General features: G+C 40.6%; 1 protein-coding gene across 5 annotated transcripts in view; it reads left to right on the top strand.

Moving 5' to 3' along the window:
* Window positions 1-24,892, top strand: part of adgrl3.1 (adhesion G protein-coupled receptor L3.1) — a 156,984-nt gene that overhangs the window by 92,157 nt on the left and 39,935 nt on the right. For 4 of the 5 annotated variants that reach the window (XM_058085631.2, XM_078793288.1, XM_078793287.1 and 1 more), the window contains exons 9-13: window positions 10,085-10,480; window positions 10,866-10,969; window positions 12,135-12,320; window positions 15,491-15,529; window positions 22,124-22,307. In XM_058085631.2, the coding sequence (XP_057941614.2) occupies window positions 10,085-10,480; window positions 10,866-10,969; window positions 12,135-12,320; window positions 15,491-15,529; window positions 22,124-22,307 (909 nt within the window). The remainder of the gene's footprint in view (window positions 1-10,084; window positions 10,481-10,865; window positions 10,970-12,134; window positions 12,321-15,490; window positions 15,530-22,123; window positions 22,308-24,892) is intronic. The other variant, XM_078793289.1, reaches the window with a different exon arrangement.

The following is a 24,892-nucleotide window of genomic DNA, read 5'->3' as shown; positions in this document are numbered from 1 at the left end:
AATGCAAGCAAGGGGTACTAGCTTAGTTTAGCACACTCATGTGGTTGTGTACGTGCGACTCGGGCTCGATGAGTTATGTTTTACGGCTTTATTCTAAGGTTCCGAGTGAAAAAATACAAGATGCACATTTATTTTTGAACACACATCTTAGCCAGAAACAGATATTCTTCTTACTTGCTGACATCCCATTAGAAAAGTTAGACAGGCACATCCATTTAACATCCAATTAACAGACATGGCGGTAAGATCAGCGGTATCATGTCCATAAGGAAGGTGTTTGTTTCTTTGTGACCTTGTGAAATCTTCCAAATCAAGTGTTTGACTACCTGTTTTCTGCGAGAGATGATAGAGATAATAGACTTTTATTAGGTTTGGTGCTCATAAACAGGCTGTGGAGATGCATGATACTGTGCGTACATCATTAAAAAGTACATTTTGCACAATGGGAAACTTTTGACAAATAGTTGCTTCGTCAACACAAAAGGTGAAGGTTCTGAAAATGTCCTTTAGATCCGTCACAATCATACTTTATAGATAATGTGTTGTGCACGAGGAAGAGAAAAAGGCCCTCCCTTAAACGTCCCCTCTGTTCCCACAAATTTGAATTGTGGTGTTTCATTTCAAATATTGATGCGTTCAAATGTTTTTCTTTGCCACTTTACCGAAGCCTGCAAAGTATTTTTTTTTTTTATGTCAGGTCTTTAAAAGGAAAGTACACAAAAACTCAATTAGCACCATCCCGATAGAAGTGATTCCTCAATCATAATTAATGATAATCAAACTTCCTTTAAGTCTGTTTAATAAAGATGGCAAGACAGGGCTGACCTCTTCTTGGCCCTTGTCGTCACTCTTGTCAGTTAGCGGAAATTTAGAGTTGACCTCTCAACCCTTTAATGGCTGGAATTACTGTGTTTCATTTCCTTGGGAAGTCAAGCATGGAGTAGCTATTGTCCTAACCCCATGGCCATTTATTTACTCCCTTATGCCCTCCCGTCCTCACCTACTCCCTTCTTCCCAGCTGCACTGTTGCCGCTTGTCCTTTTATCACCTCCTCTTCTCTGACCCTCTCCTCCTCCTCCAAGCTCCCACCCCTCCTCTGCTTCCTGATTGCAATCAGCCGGCAGGGATAAGCATAGCAGGAAATGTTGGGAACAAGCTTAAGTGGAGAGTAGCACTGCTTATGGCTGGACTGGAGACCCCCTTTCAACATATCACTGATTAGACTGGGCTTCAGCACAGCTCTTGTCACACAAAATTGTGTGTGTGTGTGTGTGTGTGTGGGTGTGTGTGGGCACGTGTGTGTCCTTGAGCTGCTATTGACGACTTCTCTCCCTGTCAAAAATGTCAGTTCATGAAAGAAAAACAGTTTTGCATCTAAATTCTACCAACTCACAAAGTGTGATAGCGTAATCTAGCACCTTATTACTGCAACTCTTCCTTCTCTTTTCTCTTCTACGGGCCTTGATGGTGTTCTCACTTCTTCTCTTCGTCTTCTCAATTTCCATGTACGTTCAGTCTTTTGCTATATTGCAGCTTTTTCAATTTCTTTTCACTCCCAGCCTCATCTTCTCCTCTGCTAAACAGATTACGACACGCAGCCTTCTCACCAGAGACTCGGCTTTAGTGAGTCTGGAACACCTGTTCTTTGCCTGCAGTGTGTCCTTATCGATTGTATGGCCCCTGCCAGGCCTTCTGCATGCATTTGGCTTTCACACCACTTCCCCATCTCGTGAGCGGTCGGTGCCAAATTAAACTGGCATATCCAGAACACCAGGGTGGAGAGGGAAACCCACAGCTTTGCAGGATGCGAATAAACAAGGAAGTATTGCAAGCTTATAACCAGTCGACGGTGTAGAAGCAATAGTAGTAAGTTATATGATGCATCCTCAGCCTTCGACCTGATCGCAGGACTTCATTGATTTTTTATGGTCAAGAAAATTGGAAACCTCAGCCTCAAACTTACTGCAGCAGTTGTGTGAAATACATATATATTAGAATTAATCGACGAGTATTTGAGTGTTTGTTGTTTTGTTTCAACATGTAAATAGCTTATCAGATGTGAGTAGCTTTTAAATTCCCTTAGTCATCCATAAAATCAGACCGATTATCTTTGTGTTTTACTCCAAACAATGAAAACAATGATCGTAAATGTTGCTTCTTTTCTGATATATGTTGCGGACCAAACCGATAAATGTTTGTATTTGGCTCATCATGATTTGGCCTGTCTACTTGGTTAAACGGAACAATAAGCTGCAGATTATTCGACTAAGAAAACAGTTGTTCGTTGCAGCTCCGATTAGAATATTGCATCAAGTGTTGTTGGGCTATTTTGGTACATACCAAAAAGAAGATTACTTGTTTCTTTCATCAGAAAAAAAAGTTTGTTTCTACCTTTTGCCGTTCTTAGTAATCAGCAGTAGTAAGTTTCAGCAAAATATCTCAACAAAAAAGGGCAAAGATTTTGGGAGAAGATACATTTCAAGTGTAACCGCCTTCGCACAACACAGTGAGATGCCATTTGACTTCCCGGTTGCTGCGGAGCCGGTATTTCAATTGAAAAGGTGCAGGCCGTGTTTTTACAAAATGCACTTCTGCCACCCTGTGGCTGTTTTTTCAACTTAAAGTTGCATCAACATGCTTTCTTCTATTTTGGAGTTGCACATCACCTCTTTGTGCCTCTCACGCAAAAAAAAATAAAAATAAATAAGCAAATTTCGTATAAATACGTCTTTGGGAGCAAGCGGTCATTTGAAAAGTGTATAAATTCGTCTTTGGTAGAGAATGGCTAACTAACATTCTTAAGTGTACAACTCTATAAAATAAATTAAACAGTGTATGCGCTATTTAAAGACAACAGAACACACGCTACATTCTTAATTATTTTCATTATGATTTAAGTGTAAAAATACCTTAACCCTTATTAAGTATACCTTATGTCAGTGTTTTTCAACCTTTTTTGAGCCACAGCACGTTTTTGACGTTGGAAAAAATTTGCGGCACACCAATAACCAACATTATTTGTTTCTTTCAGCTTTTTCCTGATTACGGACTCGCCACTGCAGATCCTTTTGATCCGCATACTAATTTAACCAACAATGTTACAAAATGTCACCACTACCTCTCACGTGCATCACTAAGTCTGTTAGAGGAACGAGGCAATCATCTACGTGTTGCCACACGGACAAATATTACATTGCTCTGCCAGTCTTTACACCAATGACACGCAACAATAACATAATATTAGCAGAAAATGATTAATACATGTTAATTAAAAAAGTGATATTGAATAATTCCTCACGGCACACCTGACGATTTCAGTTGTTGAAAATCACTGCCTTATGTAACTTCTGGTGTACGATCTTATGTTTCTCATGTTATTCTCAGCACTCTCCTTTTAGAATAACTTTATTTTTAAAAAACAAAACACATCAATTGATACCCACATGTTTGTTACATGTTATTATATTTCTATGTTTATATTGTAAACATTTTGAAAGAGGTAAAGACAATACATTTTAGGGATATGAGTTACATTTACCTGTTTAAACATCAGACTGTATGTATATTTTGTATACATGTTACTAAATACATTTCATATCACGACTCAATGTTTATGCTGACTGTAAGCTTATGAAACTACACCAAAGTCATGGTTCCTTGGTAAATAAAAGAACAAAACATAGTTGGTCCCATTCACCTTTTGCTTTGAGCAAGGGGTGGCCCTCAAACCACATCTGACTCCGAGATGACATGCTTATGCAACCAAAAAAAAATCCAGCAAATGTGTCTGCAAAACTGAAATAAATAAATCATTTGCATCCAAAATTAGCAGTCGAACTTGTCAGGACCTGCCAGCCATTTGGAAGGAGGCTTTATTAGCTGAGGTGGCTTTCTATCTCCAGAGTATCGCTGCTTTGAAGTGCTCCATTCTGTCTTATCAGCAAACTCGAGCCACTCGCCACAAGCTGTCCGCGCATGCGTATGTGTGTGCGTGTGTGCGTGTGCCAGCCATAGGGACATTGTGTTATCGCAGTATGCAGCCCTGTCCAATGTTTGTGTTACCAAGCAGCCTCGAATGCTTTGTGTCCTCCAGTTAGATTATCGTTTTGCCTTGGAAGCATCACTCCCTACTCTTCAAGAAATGTATGTCCTTGTGTGTGTGTGTGTGTGTGTGTTGTGATAGAGAGAATGAAGCCAGTATTCAGGATACTGCAAATTGTGAAGACCACTATAACAACTCAGGTTTTCATACTAATTCACCCCTTTTTTTATTCACTCTCTGTCTTTCTGTCAATGTGAGAAACTTGCCAGGCTTGTTTGTCTTTCCTCCATCACTTTCTCACCCCCGATAGCCACCGCCTTCAGCCTTTTTGGTGTTGTTGATTTGCAGGCACTCTGTTTATTGAGTGAGAAGTCGGCAAGAGCACTGCAGGCTACAGAGTGCATGCAGGCAGATATATTCCATCTTATAGCCGCACGGAGAAACCTCGCTCGCACACATCCACAAGAACACTGTCTACATTTCGGGTGATTGGGTGTTTGCCTCTCAGGATGACTGACGGCAACTGTGTGGCCCTTTCACTGAGGTGACAGATACACAACTCCAGGAACTAGTTTACTGCCAGTCTACCATTGTCTTGTCTTCCCTTCTTTGCTATATAGGTCAGCACAAAAACAATGGGAAATAATAAGGCATTGTAAATAAGATACAGACACCATATTTGGTCATATATTACCATATTGACCAGAACGTAAGACAACCCTGAACTCGTTACTCAACCCATGTTTGAAAGAAAAGAAAAATCATTCATTCATTCATTTTCTACCGCTTTTCCTCACGAGGGTCGCAGGGGTGCTGGAGCCTATCCCAGCTGTCTTTGGGCGAGAGGCGGGGTACACCCTGGACTGGTCGCCAGCCAATCACAGGGCACATATAGACAAACAACCATTCACACTCACATTCATACCTATGGACAATTTGGAGTCGCCAATTAACCTAGCATGTTTTTGGAATGTGGGAGGAAACCGGAGTACCCGGAGAAACATGCAACCTCCACACAGAGATGGCCGAGGGTGGAATTGAACCGTGGTCTCCTAGCTGTCAGGTCTGCGCGCTAAACACTCGGCCGCCGTGCCGCCCCGAAAAGAAAAATCAAACACAAAAAAATCATATTTTCAGTCGTTGTGAAATCACTGGTAGCTCTTCAGCAGTTGACAGATGCCTGCTTCATTGATCACCAAATGTGTGAGTGAATGAAGAAGGAAGAAAAGCTATAGCTCGTTTGAGGAGAAACCTGTGCAGGACATATCAAAGTGGATGTCGATCGACAAACTTACCTAAAGCTTGCAGTTCATGCAAGATGCAGTTTTATTGGCAGATCATCCACAAAATAGGCACGGAAAGTTGTGTGCAGCTCTGAAATGCATCCAAGCAGAGATTATGATTAGGCTCAAATAATGTTCTGCCCCGCAGTTTGTCTACGTTTGTCAAAATTGTTCCCCAGTCCTGGGGGTGGCCACTGGAGGTGGCCAGAGAGTGACCGAGGATGGCTCGACCACCCCTGTTCACCCTGTAGCTCCGCCACTATGTAGGTGTCTCTTTGGATTTAATAAAGATCCCAGGCTATTTGTAGACGATGCAGAGCAGCTCTGAAATCGAATTGAAATGTCATTATATGGGTTAAGGTTTGCAGCTTTTTATACAATACTCTGCTGAACTTGAGAGCCTGGAATAAATACCCCAAGGTGATATCAACTTTTCAACTTTCTTTCAACTTTGCTTTAAAACATTGTGCTGCAATATTATAGTTGATGAAACAATCTCATCAAAAATAATTAGCCGCCGATCTGAAGGTTCTAATCTTATCAAATCATCTTACTCAGCAGTTAGAGTCTGTTCAGTTGAATGAATTTCCTTTCTTTTTGCCAGGCGTGTGAAGAATGCCCCATCTATGTGATATTAAGAAATGAGCTTCAAGGTTCAGTCTTAAAAGTAAGACTGAATGGAATATATATATATAGATTTTTGGCTTTCTGGTTCGAGGGCTCCACCTATACTGTAGTTGTTAAGTGTAAACTAAAGCAAAAAGGGCTAGTTTTTGCTTGGAAATTATGCCTGCATGCTTCCACTCATTCTGCTTGAATTGTGCTGAATGTATACATTTAAACAATGCAATGTATGCACTTAAAGTACACACTGTACATGCACATATCCTGTGTTCTGTTGCTGGCCTGGTTTTGTTGTGATAATTATCACAATATATTGTGAATACAGTATATGTACCAAGTTTTTAAATTACTAAGATGTTGGTTTTATACAATAGTTGTATGGTTTTTTTTTTTTGAGTACAGATTTGGCCACAATTTCAAATGTACAGTTGTCACTGGTAACGGATAATATGTAAACAATACAAAGTCCTAGTTGTGATTTCTTAATGCCAATGTGCAACCAGCTGTATAGTGTAGAGTTAATAGCTTGTTAAGAGTTCTTGACACTCTTTGGGCTCTAATTTCATGGCGCAGCGCAAGGTGGCGGAGTGTGGCGCAGCCCATGCAGTGGTAATTTGGTTCAGTGCACTACTGTGCGCAGGCAATTTGGTAGACTGGACTGCGCCGACATGGGCGTGGCGGCGCACTGGGGGAGATGTCCACATTTTCAGCTTGGTGCAGGTGAAGCGCAGATTGCTCAGTGGTAAATTGACTGACCGGCGCACAATACACAGACGTCACCAAAACCTCCCAGGCAGCTTTTTCAGAGTGCCGTGCACAAAACAATGACAGCAACGACTATTTAATGTAACCATTTGAACCAAATCAACATTTTAGTGAAAAATCTGCTGGGAAAAAAGCACTCATCTCCATGGAAACAGAGAAAGTGACCCATTAGACAACTAATAATTAACAACAACTAAAAACAACGATTATTATAAAGTTGTTTGTTAAAATATGGCTGTAGGATATATTTTTTTCAGTTTTTTTTTACTGAGAAGGAGATACCATGAATATACCATCAACGGTTCTCCTATTTGGGGATGTAGAGCAGGAATGCTTGTGGTAAAGATGTTTATTGTGACTTTCAGGAACAGATGACGTGTCCTACGAAGTGGCGTACGTGGTGCATGACGTGCATTGTGGCACGCACCTGTGAAATTAGAGTCCTATGTGTTAATCAGTGTTAATCAAGGACTTAATGACGTACGTAGCTATAGTGAATTGATTTATTTTAGCAACATCAGTCCACATGAGTGCAGCCCATAGCTTTTTTCTTGATAAAAGTTTGATGTCTTGTCACGTTCCCTTATTTCCCTGTAGCGTCTATTAACAGCATCTTGAATCACGCTAATGATTAATTCATGGCATTACAAAGTATTTTATCACCCAAAATGACAGACCTGGAAAAGGGAGCAAATGCAACCAAAAGAGTGTCGGGTTTTGAGGTGGAGAAATGGGAACGGTGAGAAGAACAAGTATGGGTTAGAAAGTTGCGAGTGAGCAATCAACTCTGAAAATGTCAGGTGGAAAATGTCAAGAGAGCAGCAGAGGAGAAGAAAAGACTCAGATGCGATGGCCCCTTGCCTATGATGCTCGCAGGCTTTTGTGTTGCCTCACCCCAAGCTGCCAGCCCTGTGTTTTCAGCCTTGTACTCAAATGACAGCAGACATCACCCTCAGCAGACACACACATAAACACACACTCACACTATTACTGTTGTGGCAAGCCTCCTAATCGTGCATCCCACACACAGACTCTTTTTTTTTTCGACACACACACACATATACACACACGCAAAAAGATTGACAGCTCGTCCCTAGGCCACCGCTGACACTCATGATTGATGGCAATGTTCTGTGGAGAATGCATACGGCAGGGGAAGCAATGATTCAGGAACAGGCAGCAGCACAGTTTAGGTAGACTGACTTGCGGAGGGAGCCAGTGTACAGAATGTACAGCAGGATGTTTCACGGCTGTCAGTCGGGTGAGGAGAGCAGCAGAGAAGGAAGGTGGATTTCATTAAAGTCCAAAAAAAAAGGGGTCAACTTATGGTCACTATAAATAATGTAATATAAAGACCAACAAAGATCTACTCCTTATTTTGTGTGCTCTTATTCACAGCAAAGGAATGTGCTAATATCACTAAATCAATGGTAACAAGCGCTCCAGTCAAAAGGAATAGACTGGATGACCTTGCATAGATTTCTTTGAACAAAGCTCATTGAGTTGATGGCCATTGTAGTTGTTTCCCAAAAGTACATTTTCACAGAATCACACTATGGATATTCTGAACTCCTGTTTCCATGCTCAGTGATACAGTATATTGAATGGAATAATCCTGCCTGGAGGACTATTTCCATTGTGTGGGTCGATTAAATTAACCGCGCCTCTTCTAGCTGCAACCCAATATTTCCTCAAGACACAATAAATCAACAGTTCCACAGAATTGTTATCAATTCATCAATTCCTATACACATCTCTTGTGAAAACAGCACTAAAGATGACATACACATAGGGACAGCACAAGTCCTCCCTGTTAAGGTTTTGTCTAAGAGCATGTTTAATTAAACATGTGAGTCCTCTCTGTGCCGAGGCCTCTATGAGGGAATTGTGTAAATATTCCTCTTTATCCAATGCTCCATAATGCAATATTGATTTGCACCACACAGAGCTGCAGCAGCAGGTTATAGGAGATACGATGGGACACGCTGCGATAGTATGTGCACTTGAAGAGGCGGTCCTTCCTCCTTTGACACGGAAAATATCTCACATAATCTCCCATGATGTCACCCTAGAATGAATCATGCATGACACAGCAGGAATGAGTATTGTATATGAATACAGTATAGTGCAGTATAGTGTATAGTAATGTAAAATATGAGAATATTTGGTGCAACACTATATACAGTATATACTATACACTACATACTATATACAGTATGAGCTGCCCAGAGGAGTTGTGCTATAGTGGATGTAGCTCTTCCACTATAATGTAATGTAATGCTATTTATTTATTATGTACTGTATTGTGTATAAACCCAATGTAACCCTTCTGATCCATCTCTGCCCACCCCCAGGGACTGAAACAGGGTCAACGGTGTGAAAGTCCAGAACGCTTAGCCATCAACCTAAAAGCTAGAGCTGTCAACTTGATGTCTAACGTGACTTTTGAGACGTCAGTGCGGTTTACAACCAACTGTCACACACAAACAAGCACAACATCACATTAAAAGCTCAAAATGAAGGCAGAGTCTGGAGTTTGTTTTTTCAGTGAGATTATAACATTGTTTGCTGTGTGGGTGAATGCAGCAGTCTAGCATTAATTAACTTGAGGTTGTGCACTGAACAAACACACATTAGTGCTCAAAACAGGCATAATAGCATCAAACCTTACCTTTATGCATTCACACACAGCATCAATTTTTGGGAACAAGGATAAGGTGACAGAAGGGAAAAAAAAACATAAATCGATCTGTGCAATGTCGAAAAAGTAAACACATATACGCAACTATGGTGCTTTCAAGGATAGACAAACAAAGTGGGAAGGGTTGCTTTTTATCATTGTTCCAGAAAGTTTTTTGCAGCCCCGTTGTCGAGCACAACTATCCATCATGTACTATATTTCATATGCAAACCTATTATTTTGCCATTCCATAATTTGGTTACTTTGTGTCAATAAAACCCATCCATCCATTTTCCATACTGCTTATCCTCACAAGGGCCGCGGGGGTGCTGGAGCCTATCCCAGTTGTCTTAAGTCGAGAGGCGGGGTACACCCTGGACTGGTCTGGTCGCCCAGCCAATCACAGGGCACATATAGACAAACAACCATTCACACTCACATTCATACCTATGGTATGTGGGAGGAATGTGGGAGGAAACCGGAGTCCCCGGAGAAAACCCACGCATGCACGGGGAGAACATGCAAACTCCACACAGAGATGGCCGAGGGTGGAATTGAACTCGGGTCTCCTAGCTGTGTGGCCTGCGCGTTAACCACTCATCCTGCCAATAAAACTGTAAATTTGATGTCATCGCTGTACTGAAATCTGTGTTTGTTGTGCTTACTTTTGTCTTTCTGTTTCCTCTATAGACTTCCGCCCACCTATGATCCCCCCCAACAGAGGCGCAGTCGGTGGGGGCTCCACCTCCTCTTCCTCTTCCACCACAACTCGCTCACCCCCTTACTTCACCACCCTGCGGCCTCTCCTCACGACTTCGCCCGGCCAGCGTTACCGAACCACTACAACAGTCCGCCAGCCTGTCATAAATCCTGCCGGCGGTTCACCGTCTGACAGCAATCAGATTCCAGACACAAGCCGCAAAGCTGGCGGACGCTACCCTCCAGTGCAGTTGCCCCCGGTGGCCCCTCAGCCCCCAGCGTTGCCTCCCCAAGACTTTTGTAGTCCAAGAGTAACAGCCGATATTTCATGGCCTCGGACACAGCAGGGCCAACTCGCCAAGCAGCCGTGCCCTGTCGGGACACTTGGTAAGAAACGTTGTCGGATGATGACACTGTTTGAAATCTTTATGTTCAAAGTGTGCGCTACTAATTAGGATTTTACCACTTATTAGTTTCTTTTTAAATGTACATGTTCCAACCAAGGTTGTAGCATTGTAAATCCTCTTGGAGGCAAGGATTATTTTTTTAAATAATCTGTAAACTAATCCCTAAAGTGATGACCCGGTGTTTTATATAGAATATTCCTCACAGCACACACGTACTGTACCTTCATGGGATACATTCTTCATGTTAATTTGCTTACATGACAAAGGCCCCCATCCACTCTCCCCTGTGGGCACCACATGAAGTGTTTGTGTCTTTGGGTGAATGTCAGCACTGTCTTACCCTATTAGTTTTGCTGGTCTTGCAGGCGTGGCCACGTACATGTGCATGGCTCATGTGGGTTATTGGGATCCTCAAGGCCCTGACCTCAGCAACTGCACGTCACCTTGGGTCAACCACATCATGCAGAAAGTAAGTCTGGATGTTTCTGCCAGCCCTTGTGAGTTTGAGTTGAAGGCATGCCCGGAATGGTGGTTTCCTGGAGTGTCATTTCTCACGCAGAGAGATGCGGTGACCACAGGGAGTGATGTATTCCACATGTATCCATCTCCATTTGACAAGCTAACTAGTGCTTTAAATGGACAATGTTGAATATAGTTGTCACTGTTGACCATACTTAAACTGTGCTTTGAATTATGTTTATTTAGTTGCCTACACTTATGGTCTAAAAATCTAGATTTTTTAAATCTATATAAAACAGTCAAGATCAAGCTTCATAAGACCGTAAAAGTTTGGAATCTCACCATATTTTTTCCCCATAAAATAATTAGGTAGTTGGTAATAGTAATGGTCAAAATCAATAAATGTCACATAACACATTATTATTGTGTTATCAACAGCAGTTACCTTCCTTTTAGCCTTGTATCAATCTATAATTGCATTTATCATTCAATATTAGTAATAGTTGTATTTATATGCAGTATATAATTGTGACATTAATTGTGATTAATTTGAGGATTTAGTGAAACACTATACTAGAAAGTCAAAAAATTACAGCATTAATTTTGCTTAAATCATACTTTCAATGCAGATTTCAATAGATAATATTTCTTATCTTAACTCCCTTGAGTTAAGATAACTTGCTTGAATGCATCTCAGGTCACTGGGGTGTGCGTGAGTGACAGAGAGAAAAGCTCTGATTCGTGTGGAGAAAACGCTTTGCACCTTCTGTTGGTTTGCATGTATAAATCTGTAGAGCTGTAGGTCTCTATAGAATAGAAAATAAATATAAAAATAGAAGTCTTTTTCAAACTTTTTCTAGGGAACACACCGTCTTATTGAATATTTTAATTGTAATAATTTTGGTATTGTAATAATAAAGGTGTATGATTGAGGCTTCTATTTCCATAACTTCCAAATCTGAACAAATCAGACCTGCAATAGATTTTATTTATTTGTTTATTCTAACATATTTTTTCCCCATTCTAATATATTATAGCCAATGTGTTTTGTGAGCAAAACATCATATTTGTATTCACCATCCTCCTCAACTTTCCCTGTAACTTTTTCTCCTTGCTACAACTCCATCCATCATTCCCTATCACTCCCCTCTGTGTCGCTCCGTGTTTGCATCCAGCTCCGGTCGGGTGAGACGGCAGCCATTGTGGCAAGAGAACTGGCAGAGCAGACTAAAGGGCTCCTGCGTCCAGGAGATGTGCCTTCCACGGTGCGGGCCATGGCCCAACTAGTGGAGCTGCTCGATGTTCAGCTCAGGAACCTGACACCGGGGGGAAAGGACAGCGCTGCCCGCAGTCTCACCAAGGTACAGTAGGTCAATATGTTCGGATTGATATGTGGGGATGCAAACCAAAAGACAAAAAATGCTAAAAAAATGTGACTGTGTAATAGTCAGTGTGTATCAAATACACTCTTTAATGCTGAGGTTTGCATGTTCACCGGTTTCCTCCCACATTCCAAAAACATGTTAGGTTAATTGGCCAAATAATCCATAGGTATGAATGTGAGTGTGAATGGTTGTTTGTCTGTATGTGCCCTGTGATTGGCTGGCGACCAGTCCAGGGTGTATGAATCCACAATATTAGAAATACATCTCAGTATGACAACAACAATTACATACATCGTGACATGAATACTGATCATAGCCGAGTATTATTGTAATGAGTGAAATTCTCCCAAAGCTGGTTTTCACAAAGCCTGTACTTTAAAATGACATAATTGGAAAAGTCCATGCATGCAGAGGTTCTGTTTTATCGTCAGCGAACAAGGAAGAATTTAGTTGTGTAGTTTGTTCATGTAGGCATTCATTAAAGTCAGCCAAGTCATTCGGGACTCGCTGACTGGCTTCCTCGGTTGCCTAATTGACTCGCTGACTCGTTTAATGGGAGACTGTTCGTTGATTGTCTTTGCTGAGGTCAACAGTGAGAGGCCGACTTGGGGAGCGAGACTGGCAGATGCTGCCAACTCTTGTACACTCACGCACACACACACTTTTTTTTTTTAAACTTTTCGTTCTGAGTGGCCGGGGTCTGCACCTCATTTACTTTTCCATTTTTTTTCTTGCTACCGGCCGTGCTTTTTCGTTATTTAGAATGAAAACACATGCGAGTAGATTCTATTCATCTGTGATTTAATGTTGGCCAAATGGCTACTTATTATTATTAAAGGCTGAATTTTTCACAAAAGTAGTACTCACTACAAGAGGAGAAAAGCCGCGCTCCTGATCTCATTAATGATGCAATTACCTGACAATATCACTCCATTTTAGCTAGATGACCTATCGTGTTTGAGTGGGCGAGATTAAAAGCCAAAATGCACTTTACTGTAGACGCCGACATTGAATGAAATACATGGTGACATCCTGACAATGAGACAAGTCATTCATACAGTATTGTTGCTGTATGATGGAAATGTCAAGGTTTTGTCTGATGGTAGATGATGTGTGGATGATTGAGATTACAGTAATACAAAATCAAATCCAGACTGTGATAAGTGAATTTCCATGATGTAGGAGATGTAATATTTTGTAAAAAAAAAAAAAAAAATTCTACATATGAAAGAACACCCCATAATCTATGTTATAAATACAATACCAGAAAAGAAGCAATTTAAGACATAAATAAAACGTCTGCCAAAGTGTTGATAGGTGAGATGAGTGGGCGGGGATCAGGAAGTGATTTCAGGGGTTCAGAGTTGATGTTTACCTTTTTTGCTTTACACCTCACGACCAGTAGAGAATACTACATACCACAGTTTTATATTTAGATTACTATTATGGTTCATTTGGACATTTTTTATGCTTGAAAATGTTTAATTTAAGAAAAAAATATGATACATTTGCTTAAATGTGTATATTTTTAACTAATAATAGGACGTCTTCAGCTACGATACAGAATGATTTATGAATTAATTACTTCTTTTAAAAAATGTGTACTCCTGTAATATTGTTAGGCCAACAAGGCAGAAGAAGGTTAAAGGCCAGCAAGGCTGCAACGGGGCTGAGTGGAGCCAGGAAAGTAAAAAAGGCTAAAGGAGAGCTACATCAAAATGCTAGTAACCCTATAACTTACACGAGTCCAAGAGGTTATAAGATGTCATCAAGCATAAACAGTATGTGAGATGTGAGATGATGCTCCACGGAGAAGTTCAAACAGAGCCTAGGAACTGCAGTGATTAGCAAGTGGGATCTGGTTTGTCTCGTGGCTCAACCCGGGACTGGGAACGGAAGTGTCTGGAATAATAGGAAAGGGTAGTGGGCAGCACGATAAAGGAGACATAAAGGAGTGTGGAAAGTGACAGAAAATCTCATTCTCATGGTGATGTTCTCATTAATTTTGTTGCCACGCAAGCAACAAGGTCCTATGAATACAGTATGCTGTTTTTGTGTACTGTACATATAAATACACCAATCTAAGTTGTTATGTACTAAACCCATTTATGGTTAGATATTCTGTTTGTTTTTTTTACCAGTCCAATTGTAAATTATATTTGTATGTAAAAGGCCAGTATATTTATACAACTCCAATGTTTATTTATTGAAAAAAATAAATAGTGAAGCATTCTACATTAAACAGTAAAAGATGTGACATTTTAGTGGGCAAATATAAAATTTAAAGTGGACCTATTATGCTTTTTCCACTTTTCTGACCTATAAATGTAGTTTATGCCAAAGTTTCATATTATGACTTTCGCACATTAGGACGTGAGTCATGTGATGGCTATGTATCTACGGCGTCACATCACAGTGACTCACTTATATGGGCATGCCCGGGTACAAGCTGTACAAGCTGAGTGGGACCAGTCACAGCAGTGTGGGCATGACCGGAGGCAGGCTGTTGGTTCAATAAATTAAAACAGAGCATTTTGGAAATCCAAGGAAATACAGCTGGAATAGGTGCAGTTTCTGGAAGATCTAGAAAGTTTTCTGTGTGGGATGTTGTTTGTAGCTGCTCTATAAGAGTCAATACAAAGGGCTGAAAATGAGCATAATAGGTCCCCATAACATTAATATATGCTAATTTCATTTTAACTTGATTTTTAACTTTATTTTAAGATGGACATTTCTGTTTATTTGCCACTTGAGGCTGATTTAAGGACAAAAGATGACACAATATTTTTCAAAATGAATACCCTCGGGCAAAGTTGACCTTGAGTATATTCATTCATCACAGCCAACATGGCTTGAAAATAAAACAAAAACAATGACACTAAAGGGCCCATGTATCTCTTAATGTTTAAGTGTAGCTATAAGTAACTTAGAGGTCTCAAATAAATGGTACAAAAAGTATGTACAAGAATGTAAAATGAAAATAAGGGAGAGTGAGAAACAATAATGAATCATTTCAACTTCTCGAAGTCTATATTTGTGGCATTATAGGTGTGTTTGTGGTGTGTGTGTGTTCTTGCTCTCCGTGTGTGTGTGTGTGTGACTGAGAGGTGTTACATTGCTAACAGCTGAATTGTTTGAATTTACAGCTTCAGAAGAGGGAGAGGTCCTGCAGGTTTTTCACACAGGTATTTCCGCTTTCTGGTATCCGTTGATTACTTTGCCACCCCCCTACTTTTTTTTTTTTTTTTTTTTTAAGAGTGTGTGTTTGTTTCACACTCAGCATGTGCAGCTTGTGTGTGTGTGAGATCACACATTTCTAATGTGCAATGTTGGATTCTAATTGTACTCTGCAGCTGATGTCTTTCAATTTGTATTGAAACCCTTTGAGGAGGAAGGTAATTTGTCTCCATTCTGGTCCAGAAGTATAATAAATCATCAGAATCAAGCATCCACAGGTGACAATAGTTTCATCTCCTCGAAGGGTTTGCTTCCTTTGTTTTCATTTTCCATTTTTTTTCTTCTTTTGCATTTGCAATCAGTGGTTCAGATAAGAGACCATGATCAATATCAATAGTAGCTCATCTATTTTGCAGGACCATGTGCTGGGTTGTAAACGGGCCTGCCTGGAAGCAAATGACTTGCTATCCATCTCCATTCATTGAAATGTCGTCTCTGTTGCCGCTGCTGCATCAGAGAGAGTGAAGTGATGGATAGTTTGTTGCAAACTAGTTCCTGATCATGGTCTCGCGGCTTTAAAATCATACTAACTTGTGTGTAGTTTGCTCAGTGTTCATGTCTTTTGTGTCTTGTTGATTGTGGCATGCTTTGGTTTGGGTTAAGGAACATTGATTTTAATGTACTGTAGAAAAGAAAAGATTTGTACAATCAGTATATAGGTCGCATCGATCTATAACCTCGTGAATTGCCATAATTAGTATACAGAAAGGGGCTACACAGAAAGATTTTTTTTTACTTTTAATTAAATGCTTTTTTTGTAGCCTACCAGAAAAGTCATTCATTGCTGTATGTGGCAATATATTATGGTGTTTGTTGCATGTTTAGAGCTTCATTTGTTGTCTTCTTGCATTCTAAAGGTGCCCTATCTTCTGGATCATAGTATCCAGCATTAGTACATTATCTGGATCAGTCTTTGACCTTTTGGAGAACCTGTTGGAAACGTGTCCTGTATTTTTTTCCAAGTGATCTGACCATTTTTGTAAGTTATATGGACGAATGTTGAACATGGTCTTATCTTGCAATGTTAACAAAATTAATTCCTGGATCCAGAAAATGATCCAAATCACCCCCAAAATGTAATCAGTTCTTCTAAATCCCATTTCCGACAATTCCTTCAAATTTCATCCAAATGAATTCTAAACTTTTCAAGTGATTTTGAACGCAAACGTACAGATAAACGCCGGCAAAAACCTCCACGCCAATAATAAACGCAGAAACATCTGCAACATAATCACAGCAATGTGATCTACAGTACATAACAACATTACAGTCACATTTTAACAGCAACATAATGCTAGATTAGCCTATTCACTGAAGAAAAACAAAAGATGCAAAGAGAAAGCTTTTTGGATTGCCAGCAAGAGGAAAAAAAACATTTTACTGTGTCACATCAAAATTTTATGTATGCTTCATTGGCCCTTGTTCCACCCTACTAAAAAGTTTAGTGGAAGTTGAAACGAACAAAGAAAGTACAATAGCACTCGAGAATGTGGATTCTGAACTGAATATTGTTAAGCTATCCATGCAGAAACGTTTTCAGGTCAAAACGGCAATATTGTTTTAGCCTCTCATTCACACGCAAGCGGCATTCTGAGTGTCTTGAAACTGTATTTTTTAGGCTTCCACAGTGGGAAAATCTGAAAATGTCAGACTTTCATTTCCGAATGGACTAGCGATCCACTCATTTTTTTTTTTAAACCATGACGTCACCGACCCGTCCTATCGCAGTTTAGATGACAAGCCATCATAATATTTTAATATATGAGTGTGATGACTCACCACAGTATTCTGTGGTCTCCCAATATGATGCATTTGCAATTCCACTTTGTCATAAGTCCAGATGAGCCTTGGAAAGCGGAACATGGTTTGGTGTGTCACATGGTTCCGTCCGCAAGTCTGTTTGCAGCGCCACATGTAGGTGTGCCTTGTGAATGACATCGTTTTTGCACTAAAAGTGAATGAGTTAGTTTTTTGACAAATCTCACACTCCTTATTAAAAACGGTCATAAAAATCAGGAAGGCCGTTTTTACATATTCCTGTTAACAAACCATCTTGGCGGAGGTAATAACACAAGAATAAGGCACCGCTACACCTGCCTCATCTGTGTATCTGCCCACAGCATCTCATTTTTGCTCCCCTACACACGCACACCCTAGCTCTTTTTCTCCTTATGCAGGCTTTTTTTTTTTTTAACCCAGCCTACCCCCCACCCCTTGCAAAAGTCTCCACGTCAGCACTAGTCAGCAATGTCACATCATAGAATATGGCTGAGAACTGTATGTGAGCTGACAAACACACGGCACACACGTCGCCAATGTATAAATATAACTTCCCTGATGATCTTACACTGTCACATCACAGCTGCGTGCAGTTTTTGATGCCTTCCTTCGATCTATCGACTCCATACCCTCAGACGGCTCCTTCCAGGTTCAAAACATTACATCACACACGTTCAGGGTAGGGCGGGGTGTGGAAGTGATCGATTATATAATTAGCCTCTGTAATGAAAACAAAATTATACCAGTGGTCCTTTAGTCTGCCAGATAGAAATGTGCGTGATTAGGGATGTGGTGTGTTGCTGCCCTCTCCTCGTTAATTATCCGCAGCACTAATTGTCAAGTGAGGAGAGCATGCAGGAGGTTTGGGTTCTTAATAGAGATGAAAAATAATTGAATTCTCTCACTACTTTCTCTCTCACTTTGTCAGACACACACACTCTCACACACATTTTTTGTCCGGGGAACTGGGGACTCATTTCATGTATACTAAATTGGCAATTTATTCATGATGAAGTTGGTTATTTGGGGAGGTTTTGATGCTGCGGGCTGCTTGATGGAGGGAGGTTGAGTGTGCAAGGTGCATTGAAGGAAGGAAAGAGTATAGGGTATGGGACACAATTTTCTTGATTGACAAAGGAGAAAATTAAAGATCAATTATTCGGTTGATTGTATAGTACAGATCTGAGTGGGTGTTAAATTAAATTAAAATCCAAATAAAATGTGAATGATGATAGTGTGTGACAATAACTTGCAATGCAGTACAGTACAAAGAGAGAGATAGCCCGTCTGATGCATAGTTTGTAATTTTAATACTGGTCTGTGTCATGTTCACACACAACTACAGAGACCCATCTCTGAATGCTATATGTCTTCCTCAAACTGCTTGCAACAGCGCCTCTAGTGGTTGCAGCGGAGTAGTGCACTCTTAATTATGCATACACAACAATCTATTTGGAAATTATGAATGCAAACATCTAAATGGATGTGATTTTTACAAAAGAAACAATAAAAGGGGCAGTGAGGAGACATAGTGATGCTCAGTGACAATGTCTAATGTGCCCTCTATTTACGGATGGTGGGTCAAAACATGGCATGCTGTGAATTTAAAGCCTGATTTAGCGCCACATTCATTCCTTAAGGAAAAACGGAACAGAACGTCAACAACAAATGACAGAAATGCGTGCTTCTCTGATAAAAGCACAGTCAAGTGAAGATTTTTTCCCCCCTTCCTTCTACATCTGAATGCTGTCAGTTGAAAAAGTCCGCCTCACAGTGCACTACACACTCGTCGTCCACGCATGCACATACACCCCTCGCCTCGCTGCGAGAAGTAGAACAGGCCGTCTCTCGTCTGTCTTACCGCTCTTGTTTACGCTGGATTACCCCGACGCTTCAAAGCATTTCACTTCTGCCCCATTTACTAGTGTATATGTGTGTGTGTGTGGACATACACAAATGCACATTATGCACATACACAGATGCAGAAATGCACACCCTTATCCCATCCTGCGGAATGAGAGAGGAGCCCCTTCAAAAAGGTCACCATTTTAGCCCTTAAGTTATTGTAAATGTGCATATGGCGATGTCACTAAAGCCATAACACTATAACACTATAAATCCACGATTTATATTGTGTGTCAGCACCTGTAAGAAATCACACCCCTTTTTGTTCCACCTTACCATCTCTGTAGCGGAGAATGATATTCAATCAAAAAAAAAAAAGGTGAAATTGAAAATGCAAGATTATCAAAAGTTCAATAAAAAGCTGTGAGAAGTTTAATGAGAGAAGGCGGGAGGGTGGGTGGGTGGATGGTTCGGTTGGTGGTTATCTGAAACACATCAAAGTGCAGCATGAGGGAATGGAAAACAGTAGTGCTGCTCTCGCATGAGCCTGCACTGAGAATAGTCTCAGCAAGTGGAGCAGAATGATGCACTGCAAAGCCTCTCCGTTAGATCCCCCTCAACATGAACACACACACACACACACACACATATACAATTGTAAAACCTGCATATTAAACAAAAAGGCGGCCACACACTGTTTCTCAGATGTTTCCTATGTCCCAGTATGAAAAAAGAACCACAATACAGGAGTCCACAAAAATTACCCATATGGCATTGCCCATTGCGTAACCAGAAGTGTACTCCGTGGTAGAACTTGTCATTCCAACGCAAAACTAAATTAATTAATTAATCCTGAAAATTGAAAATGAGATCATGTTGAGATCTCGATTTGGGTTTTAAGCATAGAAAATATGACTTCTGAAGACCAATCTAATTCTAATGCAGCTTTACAACTGTAAATCAAGTAAATTGTTTTGTTTTTATTACATGAAACCTAAACAGGATTGGTAAATTTAAAACTAAATTCCATTTTAATACAGAACCTTAAATAACTAACATCAGTAAACACTCTCAATCTTGATTATACAATTAAAAAATGATGTAGTTTTACGTTTGGCAGGCCTTTTTTTTAATGCCGCTTCATACCCATTTGGGTCGCTGGGCTGGAGCCTATCCCAGCTGACCTACAGTGAGAGGCAGGGTACACCCTAGACTGGACGCCAGCCAATCACAGGCCACATCAGACATCACATTCATCACAATCAAATTCATACCTATGGACATTTTAGAGTCGCTAATTAACCCAACATGCATGTTAAATAACTGTTGAAAAAAAAACATTGTCGGGGGGGATGCAGGGAGTACTTTCAGTGTTACTGTACACCTGTCGACATGTACAAATGTATCATATACAACATGCAATTTGACTCTTAATACAGTCTGTACAGTACAGAAAAAAATGGATATTATCAGTTCATCAATAGTATTTCAATTTGGAGAGACATAACATGTCCGGCCCCTAGGGTGGGCATGACAGAAAATAATTGTTAATTTAACAAATTAGATTTCCATTCCACAAGCTTCACAAACTGACTATAGATCTAGAAAGCCCCCATCTTTGTGGGCTTTAATATAAGGTATGAGTCACCTATGAGTTTGTGTTATCTTCCTAAACTGAAGCTACATTGATGACAGGAAAAATCAATCGCTTGATTGTGTTTACACATGCAGTTTGCGTGCATCATAACACGTCCAAGTTCTACTTTTACTACAGAATAATTTGAATAACTAGTTATGTTTACAAGTTGCCATCCTTCAACACACAGCTAATTATGATATAATTTTAGCATCTCCACTTTGCATTTGTTTCATGTGTGTGGTATGGCATATCAATGTGTGGTTCATTTCCCCGTCATAAATAAACAGGAGGGTTTGAATTTAGAAGTCGTGTTTTTTTTTTATTGCACATGCCATCAATATATGCATTATGTGACAGACTGGGAAATGGAGTAACTTGTTCCACTTTGGCGGGGTTCCTCGTGTTCACTTTTTTCACATTGTCCGACAGTAATGCACATCAACAGCACACACCCGTTTGAGATGGCCGCAACGTTGCTTTACAAGGAGCGCGACAGAACGGGAGTGTGTGACGTATGCGTCTCATAGCACCTGCATTCGCTCCCAGAGGAAGCCTGTCACCATGGACGCATTGGACTGTTTTATCGCTCTCCCATGACTCCCTTCCTGTTTCTTCCCTCCTCCATCACCTCTTATTCTTTCTCAGTTTCTTCATTCCTCCCTTGGTCTTTTCAAAATGTGTCTGTGGTGTTTGGAAAATGATAAGGTGAATTCTTAAGCGCATGAAGGAATGTGGGCTGGAGACAAAATAACTATTGTTTCTGAAAGGCGGGAGCCAACTATCTTTCTGTTTACTCTGCTAATATTTTTGGACTCCAGGCTGTTCAGCGTGGCTTGAAGTGACCCAGCAGACGATATCTCATATTACTTCTTCTTGAAACTATCCAGCACAACAAACGCCAACTCAAAAATGAAAATGTTTGTTTGGGGGAAAAAAACGGACAGACGTTTACAAACCTATTAATTGATTTGTGTGAAAGTCACACAAGTAATGTGTATTTGCCTTTTGTTGATGGCCATTGTTTTGTTTATTTTGCAGTGTCTGCATGGGAATGCTGCATTTGCATCTTAACATATTTTTTTTTTCTAAGCATAATTTATCAACATGATAAATGAGAGGGCAACACATTCCCCATCGTCCATGTTATTGACTGCTCTTGTCACGGAACACTAATGTTACATGCACTATTAATGGATTGGCATTAACTGGCCATGCTAGAATCATTTATTAAGAGTGACCAAAGTGCTTCCATCAATGTTTTTTTGCCACCTCGCTCCAGGCCATGGTGGAGACGGTGAATAATTTGCTGCAGCCGCGAGCCCAGACCGCGTGGCGAGAGCTGTCCACCAGGGAGCAGCTGCATTCGGCCACGCTACTACTCGACACGGTGGAGACCGGCGCTTTCATGTTGGCTGACAACCTCCTCAAGACGGACACTGTGCAGGAAACCACTGACAATATTCGTGAGTAGTATTTCTATTGTACAAAAAAATCAAATCAAGGCTGCAAAACACAGTGGATAGATTGGACTTCCATGTCTGACACATTTAAGCTCCTGTTTTACATACAGACACTGATTGACATTGTTTTGGTGTATGTATCAGACAAGAGGATTCCATGTCAAATTGTAATTAGTCATGATTGATTATCAATTATGCATTTGACTGATGGTTTACCCTTTCTCACACTACATGAATTAGCCACTGACTAGAGCTTGTGTCATCCATCCATTCATTTGTCGGTCTAGCTTGGCAACATCTGTCACCCCAACCACCCACTGATTCAACGACCCCCCCCCCAAAAAAAAAATATCTACTCGGCCACTTGTATGATCAATCTATCTACCCCATCCATCAATCAACCCATACATCTACCCATCTTTATTTTCAACATCTGTCCATTCACTCACATTATCCAACCATCCATTAATCCATGGGCGTCAAACTCGTTTTCACCATGGGCCCTTTTGGAGTTACGCTTACCCTCAGAGGGCCGCCTGCAACTATGAAAACATATTTTATTTTCTACCGCTTTTTCCTCACAAGGGTCGCGGGGGTGCTGGAGCCTATCCCAGCTGTCTTTGGGCGGGAGGCAGGGTACACCCTGGACTGGTCGCCAACCAATCACAGGGCACATATAGACAAACAACCATTCACACTCACATTCATACCTATGGACAATTTGGAGTCGTCATGTTTTTGGAATGTGGGAGGAAACCGGAGTACCCGGAGAAAACCCACACATGCACGGGGAGAACATGCAAACTCCACACAGCCGAGGGTGGAATTGAACCCTGGTCTCCTAGCTGTGAGGTTTGCGCACTAACCACTCGACGGCCGTGCCGCCCTGACATATTTTATTCACACATTTTATTCATATTATATTATTATTTATTTATGCTGTCTCAATGAGCTTCATGATGCAATCCCCTTAAAGGGTTTTCACTTTACATGTGTGCCTTGTTAGTGGAATTATTGGAATTTATTGTCTTATTAATGGGGTTGGGACCTCGGCGTTGTATTGTGTGTCCAAACTTTTGGTCTCTACAGTATCCCTCGTTTATCACAGGGGATAGGTGACCAAAATACCCCACAAAGTAGCCAACTTGTTTGTTTGTTTGTTTGGTTTTTAAATCAATATAGTATACGGCCATATACTTCGCAGACAGGCATGGATTTCTTAGATTTCGCTCTTGTTCAAAAACCTTTGTTTGAATTTTAACGATTAACCTACAAGGTTGGGCACAAGAAATTATTAAATGACTAATGCTTATTTCACTCCTCTGTCGTGGCACCATTCCGCTGTACTGTAGCATTTTTGTATACTTGTTAATATATATTCCTGCAGTAGTGCAGTAGTAGCATGTCCAGATGTCCAACCTTTTGTGCAATAGTTAGCATCTTTCTCTGCCTTCTGGGTGCAGAACATCAACATTTTATGTTTATGTTTTATCAACATTGTGGGTGTTGTCGGTCAATCAAGCGATGACACAGGAGACATGGCAGCGCAAAGGAGATTGATTGATCATGGTCTTCCTAAAAAAAGAGCGTTAAAATTGCACAACACAAATCTGCGAAACAGCGAGTCCGTGAAAGGTGAACCACAATAGTGAGGCAACACTGTCCATCCACCTATAAACCCTTCTCCAATCCATCCACTTGCATTATTCATTATTAATGCATCCACGGTGTACTTTGTGCTGAAATCTGTCAGTTTGTATCAGAGATTTTCCATCCATCGATACAATCAAACGCCTTACTGGTCAACATTCATTTTATCTGTGGTATGTTACGTTCTCTCATGTTTGGGCTGATTCAGCTCATAATTAAAATAAGTCATGAACTGAAAATGTAATACAAAATCATTTTTTAAAAAAACACCCCAAACAATTGTGAAGTGATTAATGTTGATAATTTTAGGTCGTGAAATGTTTTAACAAAATCAGAGCATTAATGAAAAAGAAAGCTACTTTGTCTTTGATATACAGTCCCTGAACTGCCGAAATAAAAGTAAATCATCAATAAAGACAGTTAATTGCTTTTTCTCAGAGATCATCTTACGCTGTCGAGAATAATTCTGTGACGGCACGTGTAAGGCTGATAGAGGCGTCATGTGAACACAACATGTACACGCACATGCTCCACAGAGCAGGCGTGTATGCTGTCAGGCTTTTGACACCACTGAGACTCATCCTGAGTGAACACAAAAATATGACCTTGAGGCTTCCAAGGCAAAGGAATGAATGTGTCAAATGCACTTGCTTTTTCTCCATACATAAAACGCACTCATACACATTTCTAGGCAAGAAAATGACAAACCAGAACAAAGCTTGTTATTACAGTGTTGTCCACACCGCTTTCTCTTTTTCACCTCCCACCCCACTGATTCCTTTGTCCTGAGCAGTTGGGTGAAATACAGCAGGGTGAAAACCCTCCATGTTTCCATGCTCACATCCTAAAGTAATGTAATGGGACTATATAGGGTTTGAACCTTGCACCCCAACATCCACAAAACGATTGTTGTCACAATAGTCCACCAACCTTCAAAT

Source organism: Doryrhamphus excisus, linkage group LG9, assembly GCF_037039965.1.
Source record: "Doryrhamphus excisus strain RoL-2023G ecotype Guam linkage group LG9, RoL_Dexc_Guam_v1.1, whole genome shotgun sequence".
In the NCBI taxonomy this organism is placed as follows: domain Eukaryota; kingdom Metazoa; phylum Chordata; class Actinopteri; order Syngnathiformes; family Syngnathidae; genus Doryrhamphus; species Doryrhamphus excisus.
Note: the sequence above shows the minus strand (reverse complement) of the source record. Positions and strands in the feature narration are given on the sequence as shown.